We start from the raw sequence: 22,136 nt of genomic DNA on the forward strand, positions 1-22,136 counted from the left end.
CGATTGCGCGTCCCCGTATGTTATATCGGCTGCACGTTGTCTGATGTGTGCTGCCAACAACGATATTTACTTTTTTAACTATACGACCAGCAGATTGATTGCTTGTTTAATTTGCTGATCGCTGCCTGATAATTGCCCAGTGTAAAACCCCCTAGGTGACTAGTAGTTGTGGGAATTTTTTTTTCGGAACGCTTAACCTTATACCCAGCCTGAAATGTCTGATAAATGAGTATATATTGATTTGATTTACAGTCTCACTTTAGTGCTGGGCAGAGAAATCCCAGGCATTAAATACAATGTAACTATTAGTATGGGTGAGATCCTATAAAAAGGGCCAGGACAAGATGTAGACCAGGGAACGGAACTACCGATCGCTAGAAAGTCTGCCACGGATGAGCAAAAAATTTCCCCACCGCTCCAATATTTTTTTTTTATTCTGTGGAGGTTCAGATAACGCCAGCTCAAGTGGGTGCAGTAATAGGGGCCCAACCAATGCAGAATCAAAAGATATTTGTCAATAGGAGGTGAAATATTCTGGTTTTTTTTAATATTGAAGTTTTGGTCTGATGACCATCCGGCACTGGGCCGTCCTGGGGACTGATGTGGTTCCTGTCTGGTGCTGATAAATCAAAGAATATTTCACCTCCAGTTGGTGTACCAAATATTGTTTTTTGATTCCAATATTTTTAATTATCTGGATGCTGGTAGTTAAAGGGCTATACATAAAAATCACTCTGCAATGGGAGAAATGATGTTCCACATAGGAAAATGTCCATTGCTGCCAACATATCTTTTCCAAAGATTAAAGGGGCCATGAAGCCAATGTGAAATTTGGCGCAGCGTCTGCCTGTAAGCCGCCTGAATCTAAGACCCTTTGAAAAATCTGCTCCATTGTATGTCAGAAATACATCAAGCTCTGTACAGAAGGATATGCAAACTTTCCATTGTACAAACCTTGCAGAAATAAGGGTTAATAATGATTGCGGTCAGCCAGCTCAGTGATTGTTTGGTCTGTAGGCGTTGCGCACATGCAGGCATATGCGTGCGCACACGCACAGGTACACGCACACGGTCATTTCCTTTTCTTAGGTAAATGGTCAATAGTTCAGTCTCTACAGTCCTGGGACTTATCACAATCTTTGTACCTTCTGTAAACACCAAGAGTTTTTTTCCCTTGGTAACAATCCAATTTATTGCTGTGGTTTTCTGTGACAACTCCCATGATGCTCTGCAGCATCCTGAATAATGGTAGTTAAAGGGGTTCTCTGTATGGGCAAATTTTACTTGTTAAAGTCCCGGTGCTGGAACCCCCAGCGATCAGCTGAAACTGGCAGGAAGGTGTTACATTTCCCTTTAGCGCCGTGACCGGGGACATTAAGCATTAATGCAGGACAGTCCTAGAGAGACGCGCTCTATGTAACCGCGCTCCACTCCGGCCAAGAGATGAGGATCCGGAGCAGACAACCCCTCTCTATTAACTGAGAATTCTCCAATAGGGTGCCTGACAATAGGTTTTCTAACCTGGACCATCCCTTTAAATGAGACAGTAATAAAGGAGCACTGTGGCCGGCAGCACTCCGTTCTTTCAGTGTTGTGTTTCTGATAAAGCTCTGGATCCCCCTTTAGGAAACTGCTGTAAATCAATGAGGTTTGTTGGACACCATTGGTATCTGTTATACGATGGTCCGGCAATGCCGTGTGACAATTGTTAAAGGGGTTTTCTAGGGACACTCCTTCCAGACCTGCAGCGCACGAGCCCTGGCGTTTTATTATTGAGACTGGACCAATATGATGCCTCAAACCCGGGTATACAGCACAAGTCCTGGGTTTGAGGCATCCTATTGGTCCACAGCCTCCTCAATGTCTGCGCCATTCATTCTTTGTGCTTCAATAGCGGCATCATTTTATATCTAAAGTTACGATGGGGTCCATGTATTTAGGGATGACGGGGATGACATTAGATATCTGAGGTGCAGTCCCAGGATTCTGTGACACAGCAGGTGGATGGGACAAACTAAAGGGGATAGGAGAACTAGTGGGGAGGGCCAATAGACAGAGGGGGCAGAATAATTAGTAAAGAACATTCCTGTGTCGTTATGTAGGTCAGTGAGGAATCGCCCCAGGGCTGTGTGTATTTTAACTCCTGCACGAGCGAGAAAAAAAAAAAAAGATACATATGAAGGGCAGAGGTGGGGAGAATAGGAAGGAAAGATTGAATACAGACTGTATATTAGGAACTTTGTTACATATTTACATAGAATATTAGTTTAAAAAAAAATGTGTCCCTGATAAACCCCTTTAACCATATTGGAAAGTGTAGTTTGCTACAATTTCCAATGCAAAGATCTGCAACAGTATGTCCGATCCCTCCAGAACGCTTACACAGCCCGCCGTGTGCCGTGTAAACGAGCGCCGATCAACCGGACACCTCTTTGATCGCCGCTTGTTTGATCCTTTCACAAGGAGCTATGTATGGGGACGTGCGCTCGTTACTTTGATCGCTCGTCCCCATACATTTCTATCACGTCGGTAACACATTTCATTCTCTCCGCTCTTCACAAAAGCGACAAAGGAGAAAGAATTAGTATTTATTTAATACATATTAATAAAATTATTCACATACAGGTGGATTTAATGCTGCATCTGCACAGCAAGAAGTCCCAGGTGCGTCACATACAAATATAGACATGGCAAAAATGCTCCAATGACAGGCAAATGAATCCCGACGCAAAGCCAGCGCTTCATGGAGAACGTTCCCTTCACGGAGATTTGCAGCACGGCCATTCCTCTGCCGTCAGTTGCTCCTTAGCAATATTGCAGGCCGTCTCGATCAGCATTAGTTCACTACATAGTGTCATTTATTGTTGCTAAGGAGTTACTGACATCATTTCAATAATAAAGGCGGCAAATCTCAGCAAACAGAATTTTTTCCCGTTAAAGAAAGAAAATATATATTTGTACAAGTCGGACCTATAGGCTCGGCCCTCTACACAATGATCTAACGGGTAACCAGAAAATCTAGTAAGCTATACTAGAGGCACCCACCTGTACAAGATTCATGGCTGCCCCTCCTCTCTTTTTCTCAAGGATCTGTACCGGCCAGAAGGGCGGCGCCAGTCACTGGCTATAGTAGGTGCTATAATGCCCACCGCTCTCCTGGTTACCTCCCTCCGTGAGTACAATCTAAACCAAAGACAAAGTGCATCGCTCTGTGACAGCCTCCCCCTCCCCCCACCAGCAGGAAACGTAAACCATTTTTTTTCTCTCCATTATTTTTACAATAACTTAACCCAAATCTCTAATGATCTCAAAAATTGAAAAAAAATGAAAATAAGAATAGGGGGGTGGGGGGGTGGATGTTAATACAGATCGCTCAGTCCCGCCGTCTTCCTGGCTGTCTGCATCAGCGCCCGGAGCTGGAACTGCTTGCGCGACAAGAGACGGACATGCTGGAAAACAGAACAGACCTCAGTAAACGGTGCGATCATACAGGGAATGTCACAATAAACATAAACATAAAAGAAAAATGGAGGCTTTGTCCTGAGCAACCAATAACATTGCGGCTTTAATATAAAATAAAAGCTGTAATCTTATTGGTTGTTATTGGTGTCATCTCCACTATTCCAATTTGATCAATGGCCTCCACTATATGTAATCATTGTTATACTTTATAGATGGCCGACAGATGGTTCCGGATAACCACTAAACACATGTCAATCCCTTTCCATATGCTGTGTTTTATAATATGGATGTCAGTGCGCAAGAGAGCGCGCGCGCGGGCCAGAGGGAGAGCGCGCGGGCCAGAGGGAGAGCGCGCGGGCCAGAGGGTACGAGTGTCCCCTGCTTGGTACCCCAACTCGATTAGTCGGAGTACAGTGCTGCTGCAAAGAGTGTCTCCTGCTTTGATGGACCTGACCAACCCATATATTACTTGGTCACTCATTCTTTCGAGTGGACACCATGTAACACTACATGTCCCGTGCCGATTGTAGGTGGATTTCAGCAGCCGGACCAGTAGTGGGTAGTTTTAGAGATGGGGATGTTAAGATATTCACTTTTAATGAGGACGAGCGAAAAATTGGGGGGACCCCGTCACGGGAATCCGGGAGCATCACGAGCCGTCAGCGGAGTGATCTGCCCTATTGTCTGGATTATTAGGATTCTGGATATTTTAGGCTATGTTCACACAGAGTTTTTTTTACAAGTTTTTGACGCGGAAACCGTGCCGTAAAACTTGTCAAAAACGGCCCGAAAACGCCTCCCATTGATTTCAATGGGAGGCAGGGACGGTTTTCTTCCGCAAGCACTAAAACCGGCTCGCAGGAGAAAGAAAGGACATGCCCTATCTTCGGGCGTTTACGCCTCTGACCTCCCATTGACATCAATGGGAGGCAGAGAAAGCATATTTTGCAGCGTTTTATGCCCGCGGGCAAAAAACGCTGCGAAAATTGGCGTGCAGGGAGAGGAAAATCTGCCTCAAAACAGAAATTCCGCCTGCAAAAAACTCAGTGTGAACACGGCCTAAGTGTTTACTTTACATATTTACATGTATTCCAGTAGCGAACATCTGTTAATGAACTCTACAGTCCGACTCCCCCCAAACAGAAATGTCTGATAGCAGAGAACAGTAGCTCAGCCTGAATTGTACAAGCGGAGACAGACTATAGTGTTCTATTAATGATTGTTAGTGGATATCTGAGCAGCACTAGACTCTCCCCTGGGGTTATCTCCTTCCAGCCGCGGCCCATTATTAAGAGACACACCTTTAGAAAGACGTCCAAGTCTATCACGCCGCGCCGGAGTGCTTCTCCCAGATAAAAGATGGTGTCCTCTATAGCGTTCTCCTCGGCGTACAGGTTCAGAATCTGCTTATAGAGCGGGGCTGTCGGCACGATCACCTCATCAATGTCTCTGTATTCTGATTGGCTCTCCATCTTCTCCACCACTGCTCCCAGCTCTTCGTCTTTCTTTCTCAGGGTTTCAATATTTTTATCCACTTCCGTCTTGTGGAAACAGAGAAAATGACAGTCATGATATGAAGGCAGAAACCAAAGCACAATTCTATTTATCGGCATCCTTGTGACTGCCGGAGTATTGGACTTTCTAAACCAATGTATACTTTTTCTTTGCTCTATAAAATAGCATATTCTAGAACATAGGGAAACCGTAAATTTAAAAAAAATATATATATATATTTTTTTTATATTAGGGTCCTGCGGGTAACGTCCAATCAGAAGTATACGTCAGCAAAAACTCCCAACAAATACCTGTGATAAAGGACATAAATGTGAACAGAGCCTTACACATATTATACATGCGCATTATATGGATGTATCGTATCCTCTGCGGCACCTGAAGAGGGCGCTAAAGAGAACGCACGTGCGGTGAACATGTTATGGACATTATCACGATCTTAAGGAACCACTGAGGATCCACCAAGTCACTACTGCTGTTGCATGCTGGGTTATCAGGATATCCAGATCATTAAGTGACAGATTAAAAGGACTTTTACTGTATGGCTAGGTTCACACAGTGCAGTTTGAAGTGCCGCGGATCCGCACAGGAAACGGCATCTCCGCCTTATTTCACAGTTAGGCCCCATGCACACCCACGTAATTTTGATCCGTGATTGCGGATAAAAATACGAATCCATTCATTTCTATGACCCACGGAACCTTCCTGTATATTTACGGGACGGTGTCCGGGCCATAGAATGAATGCGCAAAAAATAGAACACGCTCCTATACTTTATAACGGGAGCACGGCCCGCAAATGCGGGTGACAGACTGATTACGGATACGGCCATGTGTAGGGGCCTTAGTGCATTTTTCCCCCCAAATTGCCCAGTAAATAAAGTCTTTGAGTCGTCCCTTTCTGCTTCTGGGAAAGCTGAGTGTCTACGAATATAGCCGTCACCCAGTTTTCCTAGACTCCTGAATGGCAGATGTGTCTAGAGAGGGGGAGGGGTTGTATATTTGAACAGCTCATTCACAGTTGGCAATATGCGGTTTTACGGCTACAGCAGCGCCACAAACGTAGACCGGTCAGAGGGGCATGAAGAGGCCGCTAAGCCTGGCATATCCTCCATTACCACTTCCTGGTCCAGCCGGGTGACCATCTCCTCCAGCTTCTGGTGTCCTTTCTTCAGATCCTCTTCCGTGCGCTTCAGAGCATTCAGCTCCGCCTGAGCGCGGTCAATTTCTTCCTTCATCCTCCATCTTAACTTGTCGCTTACAGCTGAAATAAGGGAGGCCCGGATTGTGTCCTCACCAATGGTGCCGTCCCGAGCTGGACCTGAGGAGCCGATCATAGAAAATGTAGCATCTGGATAATTCTCACACACATGGCCAAAGGGTAACAATCATTTATAAAGATATAATGGTTTTGAGTACTCGCTGCAAATAAATGTCACCAATACAGATCGCGTTAATAATGGGTGAAACCTTCAGAGCTGTAGTTACATTTCTGCCGGTTGCCACAGGAAACAGTCAACACGCTTGTTGTCAGACACGCCCCTAACAGCTTAGCTGAACTCCTACAATGTCGTTTTCCCTACATCCAATTACTCTACAGTGCCTGATGTAAAGAGGAAACTTCCCAGAATGCAAATCACCAGAGCAAGCTCTGTGCAGACACTGAACAAGCAGGAGCTGCTGGAAGATTTCAAAGGATTATCGGAAATCTCAAACTCAACACCTGGCTGCTGCCGTCCACGAAAACAGTTTGAACCTCCGCTTACACCTCAGCACGCGGATAAACTTTCCTGAACGACGATGCATGTTTTTTGTCGTCGGTTTTGCGTATTTGAATGCGTTAATTACTTTCAAAGGTTATTCCAATCTTATAAAACTGTTCTTAGGTTTCGTCCCCTGCCATCAATGACTGATAACAGGGAATATTAACAACCTGGAGATAAGACAGACTTCAAGAATCAAACTTCATGAGACATTGACCTACATAGACATAGCATGGTCCCCGCACGTCTGTACCTGTAGTCAGCGGACACCGCGGTCTGTAATCTAATCTCACATGGCGGCCGGCTATTACGCAACGAGTGATTGGATTTTTATACGAGCAGTAACCCGGCTGTACAACACACGAGCCAACCTTCCCTATAACCATATATGGTTGTGTTCAGATGGCACTGGTTTCTTTGGGTGCTCGAGGTAGGGTCCCAACCCGGGTATAGGTTAAGAATTTGTACTCGGCACACCTTGCTTGTGTTACAAAAATATATTTTTATTTTTATTATGGATGCCAGAGGCTGTATGTGCACATACAGCCTCTGGCATCCATAATAAAAATAAAAATATATTTTTGTAACACAAGCAAGGTGTGCCGAGTACAAATTCCTTCCCTATAACCAGTCACTGTGAGGACTGCATCGCACGGCGTGTCCGCGCCAGCAACACCCGGCAGGAGGAGATCCCTCAGCCCGTGGCAGATCTCACATCCTGCACTCACAGCAAAGTGTAAAGGGACGGATCCCAATAGTAAGGAGAATGGGAGATCCGCAACGAGTTTCTCTGCCTCAGCGCCCAGCATTAGTGATGTCGGGGCACCCTCATTTTTGGTAGTGTGGGGGTCCCAGTGGTCTGGCTTCATTTTTATTCAGATTATAAACGTGCATTTTAATAAACACGGCAGCTCAGCTCATCTAGGCCAGATTCACAGGACCCTAATACAGCTACATTTTAGCGTCCATCTGGGTTAATAAGAATCACGAGAGGTACGGGTGTTGCGTCCATATTACGACAATGCAAAACCTGCTTAAAGGGGTTTTGTCTCGTGAAGATCCATGTCCACAGGCCTCATTAGGGACCCTCTCTAGGAGCTGCTCTGTTAGGTAAAGCTACAAACGTCTGATCAGAGGCGGCTTCCCCCAACAAAATCAACCGGACCCGTGGCGATCAGCTGATCACTGTGGTGGCGGATTGTGTCTGATGAGACAACCCCTTTAAGGCCTCATGCACACGAGTGTATTACAGCTCCATACAAGACTTTTATCGCCCTATTGTAGCTCCGCATGCCTCCGTACAGCCTCAGTACACGCAGCTCCATGTATTTCTTATATGCGGTGTCGCTCCTCAGCCGCCCATCAGAGCATGTTCTGAACCAGTGATTCCTCAGAGCCAAAAATGTTTAATACAGCTCTGGATGTGACTGGAGTAGGAGACGCCAACTCAAAATCAGTGCAAGATAAGTTTTTGCAAAATTTACGCTACACGCAGATATTTATGTTTTCAGCAGGAGATCAGGAACGTTTTTTTTCTCCCTATCGTTTTATAGAAGCAGTAATTCATTAGTGCGCCCAGGACACGACCCCATAACATTTCACTATTCTATTTCTATCTCGGCTGTGCTGGATTTATGTCATCTGGGCCTTAACCTTCATAGCAAACAGAGTCAAGTTACAGGCCCCGTAGTGCAGTACCAGGGAAGTCGCTGAATGAGGAAAAGGAGGTGAGCGCTGCAAATATTTACCAACATTTAACCCGGCCGTTTTAATTTTTTTAAATTTTTGAGCTATAAATTTTGAATTTGTCCGTCAACATAGGAGTATTAAGGCCTCCTGCACACGACCGTAGCCATGTGCATGGTTGTTATTTTCGGATCGGACGGCCTGCGGAGTGTCACCTGCGGGCCGCCCGCAAATCGCGGGCCGTGCACATGGCCGTGTGCATTCATTTCTATGAGCCTGGACCGCAAAACACGGCCGTAATAAGACATGTCCGTTCTTTTAGCGGTCCAGGCTCCTGGGCCATGCACGGACCATGGAAACCACGGCCGTGTGCATGGCCCCATTGAAATGAACAGGGCCGCAATTCACACGCAGCTTTGCGGGTGAATTGCGGCTGCAAAAAACATTCGTATGCATGGGGCCTTAGACTTGTTTTTGCGGAACGAGTTGTATCTTCTAATGATTTCCTTTAATGTACCACATATGGTTCTGAAAAACGTAAAAAAAAAAAAGAAAACCTTCAAAATAAGTTTGAAGGGTGGAATAAAAAAAAAACCCCCGCAATTTCTCCATTATTTTTCAGGGTTCGATTTTACGGCGTTCACCGTGCGGTAACAATGACATGTAAACATTATTTTACAGGTCAGTACAACGGCGATACCAAATGTATAGAATTGTTTTATATGATATTACTTTTACAAAATAAAAAACAACTTTGTGTAAAAAATAAATGGTTTTGCGTCGTCATATTCTGAGCCCCATAACTTTATTTTTCCGCCGATGGAGCGGTGTGAGGGTTTTTTTTATGGGGTGAGCTGTAGTTTTCATTGGTAAAATTTTGGGGTGCCATTTGTACAGCGTGGTTTAGGGCTTATTTACACGGCGGATTTTGCGTAGCAGGTCCCACCGACGGCAGGAAGATCCCTCCCTCCCAATGAAATTAATGGGAGGTTCGGGCGGATCCCCCCGAAATAATCAGCTGGCGGAAAAAAGAAGTGTCCGACTCCCATTGAAATGAATGGGAGTTGGGAATTTTGCGGCGTAATACTCTTACATTATTTTTTGTAAAAAAACGGAAACATTTTATTTTTATACTTTCAATATCGTGTTATTTTTTTAGTCCTGCTCGGGTTACGCATTCAATCATTAGGTCGCTTGTACAATACACTGCAATACTTATAGAATCGCCGTGTATTGTGCTTTTAACGGTCTATTAGGAGTACCAATATGGCGGACCTGGGGCCTTGACGTATTTCCTGCTACAGCAAAAATTCTCGTAGTTGTTGATGACTAAAGTTCTCCTTGAGGCAACGAAGACCCGGAAAACATGTCTAATAACAATCATACGACAAAACACAGGAATGTGACGCCCTCTAGTGGCATCAAGTATAAAAATTTCTGGCAAAGGTGTAAATAGTAGAGCGATGCCATCTAGCGGCACTTTTATTTTTCCAACCAAAACAGTACAAATCATTACCTTATCAATTCAAATCCCCTTTTATTAAATATTCCTACTTTTGACATACGCAAATAAAACCTAAATAACACAATAATAAAAATAAAAAAATCCAACCAGCTCTTAATACTCAGAGGCACCTTCATGCAATTTTGCATGAAAAGCGGAATGTTTTTTTTTTTTTTTAAAAAAAAAGCAAAAAAATACATGCTTGTGGCTAAAACTCTGACCCACGCAGAGCATATGAATGGAGACGTACTGGCATGCCTGGTCACCTCTGCATTCCCTTTCTATGCGGATGCCACTTGGCTCTCCAGCAGCCCCATAGAAAATGAATGGGGCAGTGGCCGAGTATGCGAAGTACAGCTCGTTTCATATGCAGCGCACAGGGACGGCTGGGTAAAAGCCCGTTTTCGGGATCGGTGGGGGATCCAGTGTGTAAGGGGGTGGTAACAAAAGTCCCGTATCCCCCTCCTTGGGAAAGTAAAAACAGTCAATCCTGCTTTACCAACCTCAAGCAAGTGCTGAACCCCGAATATTGCAGTCGTTTAAAGTCACGGCGTATCGCTGACGTCCTTGGCAGTGAAAGGGTTAATGAAGAACAAGCAAAGAGAATTTTCAGTCCATTATAGAGAACAGTGACTAAAATACTAACCAGAGCTGGTAACTTGAGGGTGAGGTACAGGGGGCTGAGGAAACATCTGAGGGCCGGATGTCGGGGGATATTGCCCACCAGCTGGATAGTAGCCGGGATAGCCGCTATGAATGGAAGGAAAAAAACAAGGTTTAGAGACAGCTAGCAATAGGATCATTTTACCTTAGACGTTCGAGAGAAGCAAAACGGCAACTGTTTCATTCATAAGAAAACCAATAGTCTGGAATTATGTTGGTCGTACAGGATTCAGGAAATAGGGAACGGTCGGCGGATTGCAAATCAAAAAGGTAAAACTCCAAACCAATCATCGCCACGCGACATTCACTGTACCTGGGGTTAGATGGGTGACCTGCGGATGGATAAGGGGGGATGGCTCCTGGCATGTAGGAGGCTGAAAGATATATAAAACGTATATGTTATACACATGCAGACCTGTCCTCACTAACATCTTGGACACTTCACTGTTGCTCATAAGATCAGCACACTCCTATCCGGAAACTGCTCATTCCAATATATAACGAAGTCTCTGACCTTCCAGAAGATCAGCACACTCTCCTGAAATACTCTGTGGTGCTAGGAACGGCTTGTTCCAATATGTAACTCTCATAGCACGCTCTCTCCTGAAATACTCTGTGCTAAAGGAAAAGCCTGCCTCTTCCACTATGTAACGTACAGTCTGTAACCTACGACTCTCCATTCCCCTCCTCACATCAGGACACTGCTCCCATCGCATGCAGCCTCCTCATATAACCACAGGGATGGACAGGTCAATGCCTCCCATTAGTGTGATCCTTTCCTGAAATACTCTGTGCTGCAGGGTAGAAGACTTCTTGGATGGAGAAAGGTAACACTAGTCATAAAGTGCTTCTTATCTTAATAGATGCATATATATTGAAATGTATACAGAAAAGAAAGCAAAAACCGATTCATATGGCATACATGTCTCCGATCACGCTAAGAAGTTCTATTACCACGGATCGATCGATATATACGAGATAGATATAGATATGAGAGAGAGATAGATAAATAATGACTTAGATATGAGATAGATAGATAGATATGAGATAGATAGATAGATAGATAGATAGATAGATAGATAGATAGATAGATAGATAGATAGATAGATAGATAGATATGAGATAGATAGATATGAGATAGATAGATATGAGATAGATAGATATGAGATAGATAGATAGATAGATAGATAGATAGATAGATAGATAGATAGATAGATAGATATGAGATAGATAGATATGAGATAGATAGATAGATAGATAGATAGATAGATAGATAGATAGATAGATAGATAGATAGATAGATAGATAGATAGATAGATAGATAGATAGATAGATAGATAGATAGATAGATAGATAGATAGATAGATAGAGATATGAGATAGATAGATAGATAGATAGATAGATAGATAGATAGATAGATAGATAGATAGATAGATAGATAGATAGATAGATAGATAGAACTCACTGTTGGGAGGTCCGGTGGCCGGGTACATGTATGGAGCTGGTGCAGAAGAACGTGAAAAAACTGGTGGCTCCTCTCCAAATACGACAATCAGGATCTGAATTAACCCCAGCAGGTCTGATGGAGGCTGTGGAGAGGGAATATATCAGTGACTATGCTGTGCTGCCTTCTATACGCGGCTGCTGCCTCCAGCACATTCTCATTCAGTCAGATTCTGCCGCTGACGGCTCATGTCACACGTGTGACGCTCTTCAGCCACCACGATGCAGCATTTGGGATGAGCTGCACTGTCAGCCGGGAGTTATACAGCAATAATAAGTAAAACAAGAGGCAATACTAAAGCGAACACTCGTGAAACGAGTTGAGTAAAGTCATACATTAGTGATTTCAGGGTCCGTTTTCTGAACAATTTATTCACGGTCGGTCTGTGAAGGTTTTTTTTTCTGGACGACGACACCGATCGTTACAACGAATCACTGCTTTGATCTGTGGGACGCAGATCTGACATTTGGCAAGAACAACTTTCCTAGAACTGCACCCGTCAACGACTCACAAAAATCCAACACGGCAGATCAACTTCTCCCGATACCTGCCTTCCGTCAGCGTCTGTCACGCTCGATCATGTCAAGAAAAGGCACAGACAGCGGCAGAAAATGATCTAAGTCGTTCTTTGTGGCTGTCGGAGATCTCTAGTGTCAGCCTGAGGCGTCTCACGACTACAAATCTGATTACATATATATCGGGACGTATTACAGAGGGATTTGGGGACGTTGAGGCTTTCACGGAGAAACGGTGAACAAAGTTTTAAGGGCTTATTCTGAGATTTAAAATTGATCGGTGGCGGTACGACTGTCAGCACCACCTCTGAGCAGCGGTTTTGTAGGGGCCGTGGCACTTGTGCTGCATCCCGGTCATCATTCACAAAGCTCCATACCGTCAAATTCAGACACACTTTTGGCTGTGGTTCACAGTAGTAGTCCTTGTGCACACGACCAAGATCGGGTCGTGAAAAATGGTGTCGGGTGGATTTTCCGGCCCGACGACGGTGCAGGTGAACGGGACTACTGGCAACATAGACATTTTATGATGCTGGGAGTCCCTGCCTGTCCGCGGGACTGCTGTTATGTACTGAATTACGCCTGAAAACAGTGCGTGTGAACATAACCCGAACAACCAATGCCAGGTAGCTGCTGCCAAGGCAAATAAATCAGGATGCATCAAAAAGGTACAAGATGCACATAACAAGAATAGTTTTATTCTTATAGAAATCAATAGTCACACGGTATATTGTGGACAGTCTTTGGCGCCTGTGTATAAGAAATATATTGCAGGGGTGGAGCAGGTTGACTCGTAGGCGACTAACAACGAACAGGTGTAGAGATGGGTTCAGCACATGATGAAGATAAAACCAATAAATAAAATCCCGGGCGGAGAACGGACCCATCTCTGCACCTCGGATCCTTGCCTGCCTCCGACGTGGATCTCTCATCCGAGCACCGATCGATATTCGCGGTGTTTCTACTTTGCATCGGTGGTGAACGGACCAACAATCTCTCGTGTTTATCGACCAACAATTACTGGTTTATAAATTCATTACTGGTTTGAGGTACGAGGCCACATCTGTACCAAGTCATTGTTCACATGAAGATCATTTTTAAACGCAAGTTTGATGGTAGAGTCGCATGTATTATAACTTTTGGACGATTTTTATGTTTATAGCTCAATGGTTGATATTTTTCTGCAGTTAGATTATCGCTTGAAAATGAAAAAATCCCAGCCATTATTGCTACAAGTAAACGGGCCTTTACTTTCTATATAAAAGGACTGAACATTCTTCACGGTCACACTTTAGAACGCTCTGCTACCTCGTGCGGTGACGGTTGACTTATTGATTGATTTCAGTAGGTGTCTAGATTTGCCTCTCCGGATATTAAAGGGAACCGGTCACCAGCATGTCACTTATTGAACTCTACTCTCCCCTCGCTGGCCACTGCGGTCAAAAGTTCATTGCCGTTATCCTCTCTCCTAAACTCCTCCTCCGACCGTAAATAACGATCTGCAAAAAATTTTCGCCTTTTTATGGTAATAATCCGGCAGTCTCATTCGTCGTTCTTATGCCCGCCCACCGCCGAAAACTGGTCCTCCCTGAATGCTGAAATCTCGTCTGAGGCAGCGCACATGCGTCTGTCATGAATGGAGCGACACCCTTCTCTGCTTCGTCCGGGCCTCAAATCTAGTTAGTGCGCATGCGCCGCTATGGCGTCCCGCTATTGTGCGCATGCACCAGAACATCAATGCGCAAGTGTGGGATTTTGTGTGTGCTGGGGGGGGGGGGGGGGTGGGGGAGGCGAGGAATTGTCAATCAAAAGTAAGGAGGCGGGGTTAACTCGGAAAGGATTGAGGAATGAAGATGAAGATTAATGCTCATTAGCATACGGCGCAGGAAGACTAAAAAATTAAATACTAAAGTTACAGAGCCGACTTAGAAGAACATTATAGGTTACATAAAAATGATTTTTCACCCACTACCACCAGGTACTGCTGGTTTAACAGGTGAAATGCTGGTGACGGGTTCCCTTTAAGTATTCCCTGACCTATCTACCTCCGATGGAAGTCTGTGATGTAACGTCGCCAATAGGTTCCCATTGTAAAGAAAACGTCAACCGCAGGGTAAACGCTTTTTTTGCCTCTGTATAGGAAAGTGCAGCAGAGACTTTGCTTTCCTATGCAAAGAAAAAAAGATAAGAAATACTATTTTGCTATTTTGGCATACAATGCGTGCAACGGGTCCTATGGATAAGTTTGGCGTTTGTGCCGGTAGCCTAATCTGTAGCGCAGACTCAAAAAAATCCCTGGATCTATACAAAGCATCTGCTACCAATACCCTGAAATATTATGTGAGACAAGAAAGACATCCAGACTCCATTTACATTTAATCCCAACCGCCTAAGAATGACAGTTCCATAGTGTGACTTCTCTTACAGTATAAAACCCTATCTAGGAAAACGTAGGAATCTTCTTTCATGAAGACGTGGTGGTCGTCCGCATGTCATGGATACAGGTCTGGGTATAATAAGACATTAGATAAATCGCTCTACCATTCCCGGATATATCCGTACACAGATGACGCCATAGACGGACACCTAGGACTGGCCACGACTCATCTCTGCGGCCGGCCTATTGTACTCACATGTTTCCATTCGTGCAGATACGGGAGGTAGATTTTGCCGTTAGCGTCTACGTGTTTTCCGGTTTTTATGGTCATGGTATTGGTAGGTTTAACGAAGCAGATGGGGGGGTTGTATGGGTAGGTGTCCAGCAGCCACAGACATATGGGAATATTGTATGTGTTACCTAAACAAAATAAAAATCAATTAGAGCTTATCAAGGTGCAAGAGCATCCGTTTATCATCACCCACAGAGACATGGAGGTGCCGCGATTGGACCCAAGATCAAGTGACGTTTACCAGGATTTAACACTGATGGCCTACAGCAGTGATCTGCAACCTGTGGCTCTCCAGCTGTTGTGAAACTACAACTCCCAGCATGCCGGAGTTGTAGTTTCACAGCAGCTGTAGAGTCACAATTTGGAGACCACTGGCCTATAAGGTGGGCCGTCAGTGTCATATCCAGGAAACCCCCTTTAAGTTTGCCATAGATGAAAAGATTCTCCCTGGTTCAAACACACACAAATTTCCGATGATATGAATGATTCCCCCCCCCCTATATAGATTTGCCCCACATGCACGTTTGGGTTGGTTTTGTGCAAGTGTTGGGTGAAGCTTCCTCCATTCCCATCTGAAAATGACTGGGTTGTGTGGGGTCCCGGCAAGAAGTGATATCAGGGAGTAACTCACCCTTATAAGGTACAGGAATGGTGCCCGCAAGACTCAGGAGCTCTCTGGAGGTGCCATCATTGAAAACTAGGGGGAAAATATAAAACGTCAATTAGTCTCTGATGCAACAAGACAACCCACAGACGGTGACCGAGTAGATCAACAAATATCTAATAACTACTGTTACAGCCGCTGGATAATAGTCTATGGAAGTTACGGGGACCGCTCATCTTGCCGTGTCTGGATCTCCCATAGACTATGATGGAGAGAGCTGCATACATTTTAGTTGGCTTTCCCCCGCTTTCTCTCCTTATTGTGGCAGCTGGCGGGCAGCTTCTCATGCAAAACAGGGGTCATGGGATCCCCCATTCTTCTTAAAGGGGCCGTCTCAGAGGATATCACAAAAATATTGGCTTTTTTCCTCCGATTCAGTTGCGACAGCCAGTTTAGCAAAAAAAGGCTTTCAATTCCTTACTATTTCAAAGATCCCTACTTGCTGTCAGTGAATGGGACTATTCCTAAGCAGAAAACCTATCCTAGCCTAATACTTCTCACAGAAGCCGCTTGCTCAGACCTGTAATTCTACAACGTCTGGCTGGCCGTGGATTCCCCCGGAAAAATCTGATTTTCCCAGTGACCGCATTCCGAAAGGGGTTGTCTCTGATAAAGACAACCCCTTTAAACAACCAATCAGGTCACATCTTTTGTTTCACCAGGTTTCTTTGAAAAATGAAAGGTGACATCTGATTGGTTGCTATTGGCACTAGCTCCATTTTCTCCTTCTACCAGTTTTGAGAAATCTCCCCTATTGTTCCCATAGAAGAAGGGGGGAGACGGAATGAAGGTCCCAAAATACAGAAGGAGTCTACAGGCTTTTTATTATTTGCATTCCTATATGAAACAGAACAGGACACAGGAAGATGATGAGGATGACGACGATGATGATATCCTGGTGTATCTTTTTCTCTCTTTATTCCGTTCCTTTGTTGCAGGAGACATTTGTCCGTCACTGCTGAGCTGCTCTGAACAGACACCACTTTGTCCTATACATGAAACCACAGAGCAGGTTTCTGGTGCTTGCACCTCCCCCTCCATAGGGTCAGAAGTGTGACTTCAGGGTGTCCTGCGGCACTGGGTCACTGCCAGGGTGAGACGTTACCTTGCAAAAATACATATAAAATGCGCAAATCATGCGACCCCCATTATATGCTCCTATTTCTACTGGTGCAGGGGCACATGGGATGGGACGTATCACTGCACTTCGGTGCCCATGGCTGATACTGACGTACAGTCTTAAAGGTAATGTGTTGCCAGCAAAACATGTTTGTTTTTTTTTAGTTAAACAATTAGTGTGTAGGTGATTAAACATTGTTCTAATTTTTTTTATTTTTTTCACGAGTCAGGAAATATTATAAATTGGATTCAATTTATAATATTTCCCAGCACTGGTCACTAGATGGAGCAATTCCCAAAATTGCAGCATTGCATGTGGTAAAGCAACCACATTGCTTTATGCTGCAAAATTGGGAAAAAATCCCTCGCTCTAGTGAGCTCTCAGAATCCCCCCCTCCTTTATCCTGGCTAGTGCCGGGAGAAACGAGGGTTTTGAACGGTCAAACCTCCTACACTGTGTGTCGCCATTTTTTGAGCTAACACACAGTGTAGAAGGTTTACATACACTAGTAAAACACACTGAAACACGAACATACATAGAAATCACTTACCTGCTCCAGTCGCCGCCGCTCCCTCCGGTCCGTCCGCTCCGTCTGCTGCCGCTGCTCCATGTGCACAAGTCCGGAAGCCGCGACCGGAAGTAGTAATCTTACTGCCCGGCCGCGACTTCCGGTCCACAGGAAAATGGCGCCGGACGGCGCGCATTTCAAATCGGACTGTGTGGGAGCGGCGCATGCGCCGTTCCCACACACACGGCGTACACCAAAGTGGATGGAACGGGCCCGTTCGCAGTCCCTATGGGACTGTAGCTGCCGTATTCCATGTCTGTATGTGTCGTTAATCGACACATACAGAAATGGAAAAAAAAATGGCAGCCCCCATAGGGAAGAAAAAGTGTAAAAATAGAAAAAAGTAACACACAAACACACAAATAAATAAAAACGTTTTTAATAAAACACTAACATAAAACTGATATAAAAAAAAAAAATGTTGGTGACACTGTTCCTTTAATTGAGTATTTATCAGTTCACTGCAAAAATTCTCCTAAAAAAAAGAAAATCCACATATCCTTCACATACCGTAATTGTCAGGTAAGGGTTTGAGGTCTCTGTAGAGCCCGATGACATTCAGGATCTCCCGCACGGACAGGTCTCTGTACTTGTACTGGAAGAAATCAGGAAAAAACACATAAATTACAATCAAACGTATTAATGAGAAATTAGATACATCCTATAAAGTGAAGAGAGACTTAGGGCCTCATTCACATCAGCATAAGGGCTTATTCAGACGAACATGATATACGTCCGTGCAACGCGCGGGATTTTCACGTGCCTCGCACGGACCTATATTCGTCTATGGGGCCGTGCAGACAGTCCGTGATTTTTGCGCAGCGTGAGTCCGCTGCGTAAAAGTCACGACATGTCCGTTCTTTGTGCGTATTTCGCGCATCACGCACCCATTGAAGTCAATGGGTGCGTGAAAATCACACGCAGCACACGGAAGCACTTCCGTGGGACGCGCGTGATTCGCGCAACAGCTGTCAAACTATGAATGTAAACAGAGAAGCACCGCGTGCTACAAACATCCAAACGGAGTGTCATAATGATGGCGGCTGCGCGAAAATCACGCAGCCACGCATCATATGATCAGGACACATGGAGCTGTTAAGTGCGTTTTGCGCACGCAAAACGCCGCGTTTTTTGAGAGCACAAAACGCACGCGCTCGTGTGAATCCGGCCTTAGGGTTCCGTCAGACCTTTCCATCAGAGGAACCCATAGCTTTCCGTTTGCAATACCATTGACTTTGATGGTAACGCTTCCGTTGCAAATAGTTCCCGTTTGTCTCCATTCCGTAAGGTTTCCGTTTTTTTTTTAGCTGAATCAATAGTGTAGTTGACTGCGCTATGGATTCTGCCAGATAAAAAAAATCCTGAAAATATTTACGGAATGGAGACAAACGGAAGCGTTACCATCAAAGTCAATGGTATTGCAAACGGAAAGCTATGGGTTCAGTTTGCTCTTCTGTTGATCGGTTCCTCCGACGGAAAGGTCTAATGGAAACCACACTGATGTGAATGAGGCCTTAGGCCCCACACACACGACCGTATATGTCATCTGTAATTATGGACCCATTCATTTCTATTGGCCACGGACACCTTTCAGTATTTTAACAGATGAGTGTCCGTGCTGAAAAAATGATAGAACCCGTCCTATTCTTGCCCGTAATTACGGCAGGGACTCTCCCATAGAAGCCTATGGGCCCTTCCGTAGGTACAGAAGCGTTGCTATGCAACATGTTGGTGACATCATTTGCAGCCTCCCTCTCTTTTTACGGATCTGTATATACGGATCAAATACGGATGCAATACGAACCGTATTTACGGACACACATCCGGTCTGTATTGAATCTGCATATACAGATCCGTAAAAAAAATAAATGAGGTCACCGACACATTGCATAGCAACGATTCCATAAATACGGACGGTTTACAGATGCACATCCGTAACGTCCGTATTTACGGAAGCTCCCCATGACTTCTATGGGAGAGTCCCTGCCGAAATTACTGACAAGAATAGGACGGGTTCTATAATTTTTTTCAGCACGGACACTCATCTGTAACAATACTGAAAGGTGTCCGTGGCCAATAGAAATGAATAGGTCCGTAATTACGGACGAGATCTCTGGTCATGTGCATGGGGCCTAAAGTGGGTTTTACACTGGGCGATTATCGGGCAGAGAAGCATTCATAGAACACTCGTTGCCGATAATTGCCCCGTACTCGATCATCTGCCGGTCGTAAAGATTTAAAAAAGTGAAAGATTATTGTTGTCGGCAGCGCATGTTGGTGTGTAAACAGGGAGACGCGCTGCCGACATGATGATAATGGATGGGGACGAGCGATCCGAGTAACAACCGCTCATCCCCATCCATAGCTCCGTGTGACAGGAGCAAATGAGCGCCGATCAACAATGTCTCGATCGGCGCTCGCTGCAAATGCAGATGTAAAAGGGGCCTATATTATGATTGGTCTCTTATTGGCCTGGCTCGGAGCCTTTGTGACTTCCTTGAGAAGGAAGATGTGATCACCTGGTCACATGTGTGATTGCAGATAATGCTGCTCTCCGATGACATCACAATGACTCACAGCACATGACTAAGTGACACAACACAAGCCTTAAAGTGACAGCAACATAAAGAGCAAAATACACCGACAGCTATAAGAAAATGTAACACCCATTATATGGAGATTCACATCTTATTTGTCCTCCAAAAAAGAGAAGCAACAGGATAACAAGTGTAATTAATAGGAAAATAGATAGAGGGGAGGCCGAGATAGATAGAGGGGAGGACGGGACAGAGGCCGAGATAGAGAGGGGAGGACGGGACGGAGGACGGGACGGAGGCCGAGATAGAGAGGGGAGGACGGGACGGAGGACGGGACAGAGGCCGAGATAGAGAGGGGAGGCCGGGATAGAGAGAGGGAGGACGGGACAGAGGCCGAGATAGAGAGGCGAGGCCGAGATAGATAGAGAGAGGCGAGGCCGAGATAGAGAGGACGGGACAGAGGCCGAGAGAGAGAGGCGAGGCCGGGATAGAGAGAGGGGAGGCCGAGATAGATAGAGAGAGGGGAGGACGGGACAGAGGCCGAGATAGAGAGGGGAGGACGGGACGGAGGACGGGATAGAGAGAGGGGAGGCCGGGACAGAGGCCGAGATAGAGAGGGGAGGCCGGGACAGAGGCCGAGATAGAGAGAGGGAGGACGTGACAGAGGCCGAGATAGAGAGAGGAGGCCGGGATAGAGAGAGGGAGGACGGGACAGAGGCCGAGATAGAGAGGGGAGGCCGGGACAGAGGCCGAGATAGAGAGAGGGAGGACGTGACAGAGGCCGAGATAGAGAGAGGAGGCCGGGATAGAGAGAGGGAGGACGGGACAGAGGCCGAGATAGAGAGCGGGAGGATGGGACAGAAGCCGAGATAGAGAGAGGGGAGGCCGAGATAGAGAGAGGGAGGACGGGACAGAGGCCGAGATAGAGAGAGGGGAGGCCGAGATAGAGAGAGGGGAGGACGGGACAGAGGCCGAGATAGAGAGAGGGAGGACGGGACAGAGGCCGAGATAGAGAGAGGGAGGACGGGACAGAGGCCGAGATAGAGGGACAGTGTAGGGGCACAATTTTGGTAACTGGGTGACAAGGGGGGCTGGGAGGTGATAAGCTGTGCTTGGGGGAGGGGCATCAGAATGACAGCGACTCGTCACCCCGCGGTTTAGACGTAGTGACCCGTTTGTGGGCGGAGCTATTCTTACCTTCGTCAGCATCTTCTTGAGCTGGGCCTCTGACACCGCCATGGTAAGGAGTGTCCCGCCGGCCGCTCACTTACAGTCCCCGTACACCCTCCGTCTCCTCTCCGCAGACTCTCAGAACCAAACCCAGCGAAGCCGGAAATCCAGCTGTCCGCACTGCGACTTCCGCTCCTGGCACATACGTCACTTCCCTGGATACAGCCATGTGTTACCATAGCGACCAGAGTCCACGCTGCAGTCGCCATTTTTAATAAGGGCAAGTTTCCCTTACGCCAACATTTTATATTGAGATGTTTATCTCTTATCCCATAAATGATCAGAGTATAAAGATGCTGTACCCTATAGACTAGTTCCAGGGCGCAGATTTTAGTTTTCCACATTTTAATACAATACATGATAATATTTCCACATTTTAAAATTTATTCATTTTTATAGATGAGGTAAAAACTGGGCACTAAAGTCAGCAAATTTTCTGTAGAGCGGTCAGTCATCTGGGGAGACCATATCAGATCGCATCATCTATGGCACCATACAACCATAAATAATCAGCTGACTACAATGCGCACATCCTCGTCACCGAAACGTATCCGCTGATAAAAACTTTAGTCGTTATCTTTTTTGTTATATCCATTATTATAAAAGCTGGGTGACCAATATGGCATCATTGCAGCTCCCAGGGGGGGTTGTCAACCAGCTTTCCTAAATCCCTGAAGAGCAATATTCATTTACGGTGCCCATTATATTAGACAAAATTCAGCCAAACTCGCCGATTTATT

At 45.5% G+C, this 22,136-nt stretch overlaps 1 protein-coding gene across 1 annotated transcript; it reads right to left on the reverse strand.

Moving 5' to 3' along the window:
* Nucleotides 1-2,575: 2,575 nt before the first annotated feature.
* Nucleotides 2,576-21,535, reverse strand: TSG101 (tumor susceptibility 101). The gene is made up of 10 exons (XM_075838091.1): nt 21,364-21,535; nt 18,140-18,224; nt 15,909-15,974; nt 15,242-15,405; nt 12,055-12,178; nt 10,903-10,963; nt 10,573-10,676; nt 6,092-6,294; nt 4,764-5,003; nt 2,576-3,449 (listed from the first exon to the last, which is right to left on the reverse strand). The coding sequence occupies exons 1-10, from the start codon at nt 21,403-21,405 to the stop codon at nt 3,360-3,362; spliced, it is 1,179 nt and encodes a 392-aa protein (XP_075694206.1). The 5' UTR covers nt 21,406-21,535; the 3' UTR covers nt 2,576-3,359.
* Nucleotides 21,536-22,136: the final 601 nt, after the last annotated feature.

The sequence above is a fragment of the Rhinoderma darwinii genome, chromosome 9 (assembly GCF_050947455.1).
Source record: "Rhinoderma darwinii isolate aRhiDar2 chromosome 9, aRhiDar2.hap1, whole genome shotgun sequence".
Classification (NCBI taxonomy): domain Eukaryota; kingdom Metazoa; phylum Chordata; class Amphibia; order Anura; family Rhinodermatidae; genus Rhinoderma; species Rhinoderma darwinii.

What these genes read in the sequence shown, in the direction of transcription:
- TSG101 (XM_075838091.1), bottom strand. Translation starts at nt 21,405, where the DNA reads ATGGCGGTGTCAGAGGCCCAGCTCAAGAAGATGCTGACGAAG. An exon ending in ACCCTTACCTGACAATTACG is followed by an intron (nt 15,975 to 18,139) that starts GTATGTGAAGGA and finishes TTTTCCCCCTAG; the next exon opens with TTTTCAATGATGGCACCTCC. An exon ending in CCCGGCTGGACCAGGAAGTG is followed by an intron (nt 5,004 to 6,091) that starts GTAATGGAGGAT and finishes TGTTTCCACAAG; the next exon opens with ACGGAAGTGGATAAAAATAT.